This window comes from Mchenga conophoros, linkage group LG1 (genome assembly GCF_057382185.1).
Source record: "Mchenga conophoros isolate Kocher_MC1m ecotype Shallow Benthic linkage group LG1, M_conophoros_male_GT1.1, whole genome shotgun sequence".
NCBI classification, from domain to species: domain Eukaryota; kingdom Metazoa; phylum Chordata; class Actinopteri; order Cichliformes; family Cichlidae; genus Mchenga; species Mchenga conophoros.
This window is the reverse complement of record NC_140526.1, coordinates 40,210,884-40,221,047: the sequence shown is the minus strand read 5'-3', so window position 1 is coordinate 40,221,047 and position 10,164 is coordinate 40,210,884. Positions and strand designations below refer to the sequence as shown.

Genomic DNA, 10,164 nt, shown 5'->3' with positions numbered 1-10,164 from the left:
GTTTTGAGCCTTTTTGTTGGTGCAGTCTGATATTGATTGTATGTGCATGTGCACATCCTTAAAATAATGACAGAAATATGGTGTTTTGTTAGTAAACTTACATTTATGGATCAAAAATTTAGCTAAAAGTATTAAGAAATTTATCATAAAAAAACATTTCTCATACTTCTTGGGGAACTTAAAGAAACAGAATAAAACATTTTCCCATCGTAAAGAAAACTCCCTTAAAATATGGACAATAACAAAGCTGCTAAATTCCTTCCAGAATCTCTGTGTAAAAGAACAGTACCAAAAAAGATGTGTCACAGTTTCTGGATGATCCCCACAGAAAGTACAATTAGTATTTATGTCCCTTTTAAATTTGGCCATGTAGTGACTGGCTGGATAACATTTATGTCGAATTTTAAAAGAGACTTCTTTCACCTTATTTACAATCAAATATTTATGGGGGACCATCCAGACTGTCTTCCACTTGATATCTGGAACAAATCGGTTCCAATAAGATATTATATATGGGAGAGAGACGATATCTTCTTGGAATAAACTACGTATTCTCTTATTGCTGTTACCAAGTTCCTGTGAAAAGCAGATTTTTCCTATTGGTGACTCAGCTGGATCAGGGAGAGTGACTGAGGTAGAGATCGAGCTGTCAGTGTTTTTATATAACATTAAAGTCCCTGAGGGTATGGCACCAAGCACCATTGAGAATTCCTGAACACTGATTGGAAAATTATATAGTGCAATAAAGTCGTTGTAAGTAAGTAGTTGTCCCTCTTTACTAACCAGCTGAGCCACCAATAGGATCCCATTTTGGAGCCAAGTTTCCAGGAAAAGTGATTTATTTTTCTATAAAATCTCTCTGTTGTTCCAGATGAGGTATTTGTGAGGTGAGAAGTTGTGTTTATAAATGAGGGTCCACGCTAAGAGGACCTGCTTATGGAAGGATGAAAGCTTTACAGGGAGTTTCTCAACATTGTAATTACAATTTGAAGTAAAATTAAAGCCACCAAAACGAGAGAAAATATGGTATAAAGTTCCAGACAGAGGTAGGGTTTTAAGAAAATGTTTGCGACGTCGAAAATAGCGACGTCCATCTGGGACTTTCTAGTGGACGACTTCATGGCTGTGCCTTCACCTGGAGACTGGCGCTCCATCACAGAGGGATTCCAGGAGCGCTGGAACTTCCCTCTGTGCTGTGCAGCTCTGGATGGGAAGCACGTCCAGACAAAGGCACCCCATATATCATATAGGAGACACACACTTTGATATACACTAAATTTATGCACCTGCTTGATTTTGTTTAAACAATTATTGCACACTTTCTGTAAATCCAGTAAACTTCTTTTCACTTCTCAAATATCACTGTGAGTCTCCTGTATGATATTTAACTGACATTTTTTATTGTAACAACCAACGATTTATACAGGAAAATAATGTCTATTAACAAGGTTGCCCAAAATTTTGCATCCCACTGTATTAGTATATTTTGTCATTAGTATAATATGAAATAACTTCTACATGTGTCAAGTCGTGTGCCAACATTTGCTGTGTAGTAGAACTGAGACATTAGTCATTATAAAAATTTATTTGAAATAATATTAAAATTCTCAAACAGAAAAACATTAAACATAAATATATAAAATATAAGAATTTACAGAGAGACAGGAATAAAAAGGACCAGCTGCTCTCCAGAGCAGGAACAAGGCTGAGGAGGAAATGCTCCATTGGAGACTGGTGTGGTCTCTTCAGGGACTCCAGGATGGCCAGCTCCACCGCCGATGGACCGTCCTGGGACCCGTCCCTCATCTGCCTCGGAGCCGTCCTCCTCTGTGGGCCTGTAAAACAGCACAAAACACAAAGAAATGAGAAGGCTGCTACTAGATTTTAATTTCAACAGTGAAAAAAAACAAAAACAGGATATAATCAGATTGGTTGTAGATATTTAGTAAAGGTGATCACAAGGCAATCCCACCGACTAAAAAGGTATCAGTGCTTGCTGTACATACCTGTGGGTGCAGCAGCAGGAGCTCAGGGACTGGGGAGCCAGGAGAAGCAACAGGGGATGCTCTGCTGCAGAATCAGTTGGTTCTATCAATACAGTATTAAATGCTAACAGGTTGAATATGATCAGAGAAAGTATATACAGTGGTCCCTCCTTTATTGCAGCAGGGGTTCTCAGAATAACTAGCCCCTGGCCACGCACTTTATACACTGTTTTCCCCACACACATGAACATTGGTCACAGTTCTCACAATTGATTCTCAAAGTGCAAACCTTTGTAGATTGCAAAACGTAAAAGTATTATTATGCCGCGTTTTGTCTTCATCTGCCCGCCACTTTCGTGCACCTTTTTCCCCTCGCGGTGCAGGTGTCTATTTCCGAATGAGGCTCATAGTTATGGGTGTTTTTGTGCTGTTTTTTCTATTGGACGTGATGGTTATCAAAACCAAACATGATAAATTTGGCAAGCGCAGGAGACACGACACGGAGCAGATTTGTCAATCAGGCTGCAGAATGCAATGCTGTACGGTGCAAAAAAAAGAAAAGAAAAAGAAAATCAGCGGAAAAGCGAAGCAGTGACAGCGGGACCACTGTGTGCTGCTTATTAATAAAGAAAATATATTCCTATATGACAACATGCATGAAAGCAGAACGGTATTTGTACGTCAGTGGGAAAATAGCGGTGGCTTGCTAGCTTTTGTGCGGCTTCCCCGGGTCAGCGAAAACTTAAGAGAAAACTTAAGAGAAATGAATGAACCAGGTTGCCCTTCACATATCTTCCTCCAAGCTCGTCCTTTATATTCCTGTCTCGGTCCAGAAAGCAGCTGGTGTCGTACAGCTCCAGGTTGTTTGCTACGGCGTTGATTAGCCTTCCTTCCATTGAAGAATGAAGGGGTTTGGCTGGATCTGCCCCTTTGACCTAGGTCACAGCCACGTCACCAGGCTCCTGATTGGTTGTCGCGGCACGATTTGACGCTGGAGTTCAGATTTTTCCAACTCCAGGTAGACGCGTAACGCGCGTATGCACAAAATGCAACACAAAAACTCACGCGCGTGGTTTTATTCGCGAGTCAAACGCTCCAAACGCGCTAGACTGACGCGCGTTTCAGGCGTTTTGGCGACACAAATCTGCTTCCGAATTTTCGCGGGAGCCGCAATCGCGGGTCATCGCGCTTTTCCATTGACTTTACATGTAAACCTGACGCTCTGTTCGCGTCTATCGCGTTCGGTGTGAACACACCGTAAGAGCTTTTTATAGAATAAATTGCATGACTGCAGTGAGAAAGCAGTAACATCACGACAATGTCAGTAGGGAGTGGGGAGAGGGTTTTAGGAAAGATTCGAGTGCCCGGTCTTACAACTGCAGCACAGATCATAATAAAATTGCTATTTGCTTGGGTATTACCTTCATGAATGACATCCATATTACTAGGAAGCAAATTCTGCATCTTCAAGTTAGGATTTTAAGGGGGATAAGGGGCGGGGACACCAACTGATGTGCAACTTCTACTAAAGCTTTAGCATCATACTAATGATTCTTGACGCCAGCGAGGCTGACAAAGTGGTGTGACAATTTGGGTTTTTTTAAAGATAGAATTTCCTATTACTGACATCATTTAGAAACTAGGGTTTGACTCCTGTGTGAGACCGTAATTTTCTTTATTTATGTAACTTTTGTTTTCACTGGCAGTTTAGTGTTAGGTTAGGACAAAAAACAAATTAGGAAGGTTAAAGACAGAACATTACTAGATTGTGGTTTTAATTAAAATGTAGCCTGTGACAATGCTGAACACATGACAAGCTACTTTAAGGCATATCACCCAGTTTGTAATATTGCTAAACATTTCTGAAGGCAGACGAGTCATGCTGGCTGGGTCAGTGTCATTTTTGTTGTAATTGATGTCTGGTTTGTTCTGTTCCCTAGTGATGGGTAGGGATGGGTACCAGTATCCGGTGCCATAATGGCACCGGTTCTGACATAATCCTTGAAATAGTAATAACACAGTATCCTCAGCAAAGATGAATTAAACAAGTTTTATTTTAATGGAAGTTTACTTCAAGTCTTCAGATTTTTACTGTTTTTTATTTGATTACTTTAAAGTATATGATTACATTTGAGTAATTAAATAAAGACAGTTTTGATGGAGCTCCTGAGCCAGCCCAAGCTCTCTATGAAGACGAGGAAAAACTCCCCTGGGGGGGCCAGATTGACGGGAAGAAACCTCGGGAAAGCCCATTCAAAGAGAGATCCCCTTTCCTGGGATGGCTGGGGGGGTTACAGGAATTCCAAAACACTGAAATTTAAAGTGGGCCAATTAAAAAAATTATTTCCTGAAAAAAAGAAAGGTAATTCATACATCACACATAAATGATAACGTCTGAATTGTGTGTGTTTGTGTGTGTGTGATAGGCTTATCTCAGCCAAGTGTGATGCTGTAGGTCCTCCAGCGTCGGCCGCGTCTCCGGGACTTTGGTTAAACACGCGTCCAAGAAATCCCGGCAGTCTGGAAAGAAAGGAAAGAGAAAAAACATGAAGATGATAGTTCCAGTGGTCCAAGCCATCAGTCAGTCTTGAAGTGTGACGTTTTCTTACTTTTGGACAGATGTCTTTTGAATTTCAGGCGCTTTTTGAGGAAGCTCGTGGTGTCAAAGTCCCCCGCATGAAACGCTTCGTACAGAACCACTCCCATTTGCCATACCGTGGTGGGTCCACACCTGTAGCAACTGCGCCCGTACCACTCGGGAGGGGAGTAAATTTCTGTACCTAATAAACAGACACAATTGCAATTTCTTCTAAAACAAAAGGCGAAAACTGTGACATCTGTGAAGAGCAAGAGCAGAATATGTTACCATAGAAGAGGCGGTACTGCGACCGCTCCTTAAAAAAGCAGCTGAGTCCAAAGTCGATGATACGAACACGCGGTACATCTGAGCCGGTCTCAATTAGAATGTTCTCACTCTTGATGTCCCGGTGAAAGATGTGTTTATCCTCCAGGTGCTTCGCAGCATCAACCAGCTGCTTCAGAATGACCTGGAAATAGAGCAGGGCGATATGACCAAAAATATTCATCACGATATACATTTGAAAAGTTGCGATAACGATATAACTGACGATATAACTGACACTAGACAAAATACTTTACAACTCCACAACTTTATTAGTGCAAAAAACCCCATCAATGTATTTTCACTTAAACAAGCAGCTGTTTTTTTTATGTCCATTAAAGTTATATAAAAATGCAAATTCCTCGCTGACAGTTTAACCAAAAGGCATTTCCAGTGGAAACTGGCCGACATATCCTCAGCATAACCATGTATAATATCCACAAAACTTAAAAAGAGGTTATACACACACAATACGGTAATATTATGTTGAGGTGCAGTACGTATCACTCCGCGAGGCGCCTGCCTACGATAGCCGTAATGCTCCGACAATCCATCGAGCGGTGCGGCTTTGTAGCTTAGCAAAGTCGCCGTGCACATAAAACCGTTTCGAGGTCAGTAAACACAACCAGAGTTCATACATAAGGCGCACGGGATTATAAGGGGCTCTGTCGAGTTTCAGAAAATTCAAAGGGTTGATTTTAAGTGTGCCGTATTTTCCATACAACACGGTAATAACGACGGCCTGCTAGCATGCGCTACCAAAAATAGTGCTTTGTTGTGTATCTGACGGACGAAAGCTAAACCAGTTCCACACCACTGAAGCTGCAGCATTTTTACAAACCAGAAACTTAAACAACTGAGTTAAATCAACACAACTTTTTCATATTCAATAAACCTGTGCATTTTGTGTTCATAAAATGCGATTGAAACATGTTCAGATGAAGTAAGTTGAGCTCTTGGAATATTTTAATCCTTCACAATTTTGTCATTTTATTTCAACAGTATTCAATAACTTTTACCCCAATACTACTTGGTCACTTAAATACTACATGCTGTCTTCATAATACATAATGTTCAACAAAGTCTAGATCCTGGTTACCATAAAAATTGAATGGGTCTTCAACAACTACCATCCTTCTATCTTTATCCTGGTTGCAGGAGGGCTGGGAAATAACCCTGAAGTGATAGGTTACAAGGCACGGTACACCCTGGACAGCTGACCAGTCTATCACATAGAAACAAACAACCATTTGCAACAGCACTAACCACCATGCCAACAATCTAGGAAATGTAGGAAAGCTATGATTTCCTGTATTTGATGCAGAATTGTTTTGTTTTGTAATAATACACAATAAATAGCAATAGCAATAGCATGCACGTGGTGCGTGTGTGGTGCCTCTTATAACTCCTGCAGTTTGAAATCTTGTGCGATCTTGTGAATTTCATGAGTTCAGCAACTAACCACTCTCACTAGATTGTATCAGCTCATCTCAACAAGAACAAATTAAGTTGTTGAATTTCGTACAGATTCTTCATGATTTAATTACGTTCATAGAAACATGAAATTATTGTGTTCAAATTACAAGTTAGACTTTTTTAATGTAACAACCACCCAACTTACTTTTTTTGGTAAAAAACAGTAGAGGTGGCTGCTCGACTTGACTGAGATGGATGCCTTCCTGAAACCACGATCTAAAGAGCGCGAGTCTGAAACCCGTGCAGTGTCGTGGGATTTAACATTGACATATTATTGACTTACTTCACTTGAACATGATATAAACAATTTAATCTAGCCTCTCTGCATATCATGTAGTTTCTACACTATGTAGTTACACTTAACTTTAAAGCATGAGGCAATTGTGTTAAATACACGCAAGATGCTTACGTAAATCCAAGAGCTGGCCAATCCCTTTTTTTCAGTGTACTTACCTGGATGATTGAGCATGTATCAAGACAATGAGTCATTTACTTTAGTAAAACTGTGTAATGCAACAAGAAAAGAAAAAATATCCGAACTATAGCACCGACTTTTAAATAGCAATCAAGCCCAATAAACAGTTTCTTTTGTTAAAAGAGGGGCCTAATGTCCTCCACAGTTATGTGAGATGATAAAGCCATACAGAAAATGATTACTTCAAGATATAGCTGCTAAAAGTCGTTCTACTACCGAATTATGTGTATGTATCCTCTCCTGATTTATTTCCAAAGTTTACTCACTTGATTTGGATTACTGAATGGAACCTAATCATTTTATTAATCTATACACACAGAAATAGCCACACAAACTAAATTAGTTGGTCAAATTTTATTCAGACACTTGGTGAAATAATCACACAATGTGGTCCTTCTAATGACAGCAACATAATCTTGTTAGGAGGTGGTGGGATTGTCACATGCAGTGAGCTAGCATGATTTACTTAAAGCTGATGTGATTCCCAGATTGGACGAACTATTTGCATTTTCCTCATCATTATTTTTATTTTTGTTTTCTGATTGCTGATTGGTAGTGGTTGCCAGAATTATGCTTTCGCTTAAAATACAGTGTTAGCTACTAGTGCCTCAATTTCTTGGTTGTCTAAGAAATTCATCCTATCAGAGCCTTCAAAAACAAAAAATAAAAACAAAAAATATATTTTACAAAACATAATTCCAATTAAAATAGTTAGCTGGGTAAAATGCCACATTTTTTATGTCACAGTTAGTGCGATTCTTGATTCTTATGATAAAATGTAATTATATTTTAATCCCACAAATTTCTTTTTTCTTTTTATGAGAGCTCACACACTTAAAGGATATCCCAAAGTCACACATTTTACAACAGCAACCTCATTTTATAAATGCAATACACTACAAAACAAGTGGAATAAAAGCAAAACATTAATAATATGCTTTAGTGGAATTACTACAGTATCTTGAAATTTGCCGTTTCCGTTCGTGCTTTTATTTTGAAGGCAGCCCATTGAAACGGAAATCGTTGCGCTGGGTCACCTGGCTACCGTTTAGCGTTTACTTTCCGTTAGCAAAGTTGTAGATTGCAAGAAGTTTTTTGCGAGTATACATTTGAGCACACCAGAACAAAGGGATTACACACATATAAAGCACGGTATGTACACCGAGTTGTTGTAAAGAAAACAAAAACAGGCTTGTAGGCTTGTGAAATGGGACGGTCTAGCCTCCCTCGCGCTGCCCAGGTTGCCTATCAACCGTTATACTAAAAGCGGGAAACGTTTCATACAGCTTTGTTTGACAGAAACGGAGTAGAACATATTTTGTTCATTTGTTTCTACATGAGCTTTGTGTGATGTGATAAGTATCTGAGGCTGAGACCACACGACTGTAAAACATGATTGTTGGGCTTCATTTTTGTACTGAACAGTCATTTTAAGATTAGCTAGTAAATAACAATTAGCTCATGTTGTTCATGAGACTAAAGTAGGGCTGAACGATATATCGCATTTGCGATAATATCGCGACATGATCAAGTGCAATTTTCTAACCGCAAAGGCTGCGATTATACTGCGATTATATTATACAATTCATGGGCTGCATCCTCCTGAGGCCGCATTTGTAGACCGATTACGTCACAGCGACGCGCCGAAGGCTGTCCAAATTACTACCATATCCCAGAATTCATAGCGCGGCCCAGCCAAACTCCAGTTTCCAACAATGGCGGCCGCTACTAAGTTTTAAAATTACTCATACTAATCTTTCTGGGTCACAAAATAAACTTTTAACATATTTTCAGGCGAGAAAGTAGCAGTGTAAACATCAAATATCTGCTCGGTTTATCAAGATATCCCATATTTGCAAAAGTGCTTCGACGTTTTCAGAGGCGTCTGCTACCCACCAGCTCGACAGCTAGCCGGGAGCTCGAGGGTTACTGATGCGGCCGAGAACGGCACAACTCCCGGCACATCATTTTCAGATCACCGCGGAGTTTCGCTGCTCGGGTTAAACGTAATATATAAGTCACTTAGACAACCTAAAAATGTTATTGTTGGGCTTTTTTCAGTGTTTTGTTTGTTCGTGAGTAAATCGGTTTGGCTGAGATTAAAGTTATTAGATTAGATAAAATAAAACTTTATTAATCCCCCGGGTGGGTTCCTCCTTGGTTTTCACACAGCTGACTAAACGTCAAACAGAAAACTTATTAAACAGAAGTATGAGACAGTCGAGAATTTACACCAGTGTCTGGTTATATTTTAGATAGCAAGAAGCAGACGGCCGAGTTTATTAAACTCCACCGAGACAGCGGTGACGCTAATCAGAACTAGACCGTCCAATTTCACGCCTTTAAACTTTAAAGGCGTGTTTGTGTGTGTGTTTATACAATTGCTATTATGTTTGCACTTTATGTGTAATGTTACTGACTGCAGAGATCAGTAAGATGTGTGTATTTTTTATTTATTAGTTTTATTTATTTAATATTATTTTTTAATTGAATGACTGTCTAGTAGTTCACAGATGTCGAAAAACTGAGTGTGGTAAAGCCACTGATTTTGTTTATGTATATTTCTGCAATCTGCACATTGTACTGACTTTCATTTTAATGTTTACACCAGGGTTCCTTGTCAGCACTTTATGCTCAGATGTTTGTAAGCTAAAAATAAACTATTGTGTATGTTCAAATATACTGTTGTGATTGAAGAAGTTAAATAAAAATGTCAGTCATCAGTTCATGCATCACCTCATGTCATCATAACAGAGGTCTGTCTTCCAGGAAAGAACAGTTTAAAATTTATGTAATATAGTATTGGCCATACTATATGATGTATTGCTTGTCTTTGTTTAATAATACAGAAGACAAATACCTTAAAAAATAATCGCATATCGCATCGCAATCGCAATATTGGGGCAAAAAATCGCAATTAGATTATTTTCCATAATCGTTCAGCCCTAGACTAAAGTCATCTTACTTTGGTAATGTAAATATAATATGGCCAATATGATAGTTATTATCTTAATCATTATTAGTTATCACAGCAGTGAGTTCGAACTCTGTGTCAAATACTGAGCTTCAGTAAAGATTCTATGGCGTTATTTTAGTGCCACTATGCTCAAATTCTTTTTACTTGCGCTCAGAATAGTGGCACAAAAATAACGCCATAAGATTCAAGTTACAATTATTTATATTTCCTATCTCCTTAAATCTTCACTCAAAGACAAGTATGTTTGACAGTGTGTATATAGATGTATCATATAGAAAAGACAAATATTGTTCGTTTAATATGCTGGCATTACTAAATTTGGCTCAATGCTTACATATATGTGTAAAAA

The 10,164-nt window shown here is 39.0% G+C and overlaps 1 protein-coding gene and 1 long non-coding RNA gene across 2 annotated transcripts; both read right to left on the bottom strand.

Annotated features, from left to right (window-relative positions):
* Positions 1 to 1,570: 1,570 nt before the first annotated feature.
* On the bottom strand, positions 1,571 to 2,364 carry LOC146583840 (uncharacterized). Its single transcript, XR_014893257.1, has 2 exons — positions 2,007 to 2,364; positions 1,571 to 1,835 (listed from the first exon to the last, which is right to left on the bottom strand). It is a non-coding gene; the product is annotated as an uncharacterized LOC146583840 (long non-coding RNA).
* Positions 2,365 to 3,302: 938 nt separating this feature from the next.
* Positions 3,303 to 5,135, bottom strand: LOC146583839 (serine/threonine-protein kinase pim-2-like). Its single transcript, XM_085281357.1, has 3 exons — positions 4,852 to 5,135; positions 4,595 to 4,765; positions 3,303 to 4,505 (listed from the first exon to the last, which is right to left on the bottom strand). Exons 1-3 carry the CDS (start codon positions 5,081 to 5,083, stop codon positions 4,414 to 4,416), a joined length of 495 nt encoding a protein of 164 aa, XP_085137483.1. The 5' UTR covers positions 5,084 to 5,135; the 3' UTR covers positions 3,303 to 4,413.
* Between the last annotated feature and the right edge of the window lie 5,029 nt (positions 5,136 to 10,164).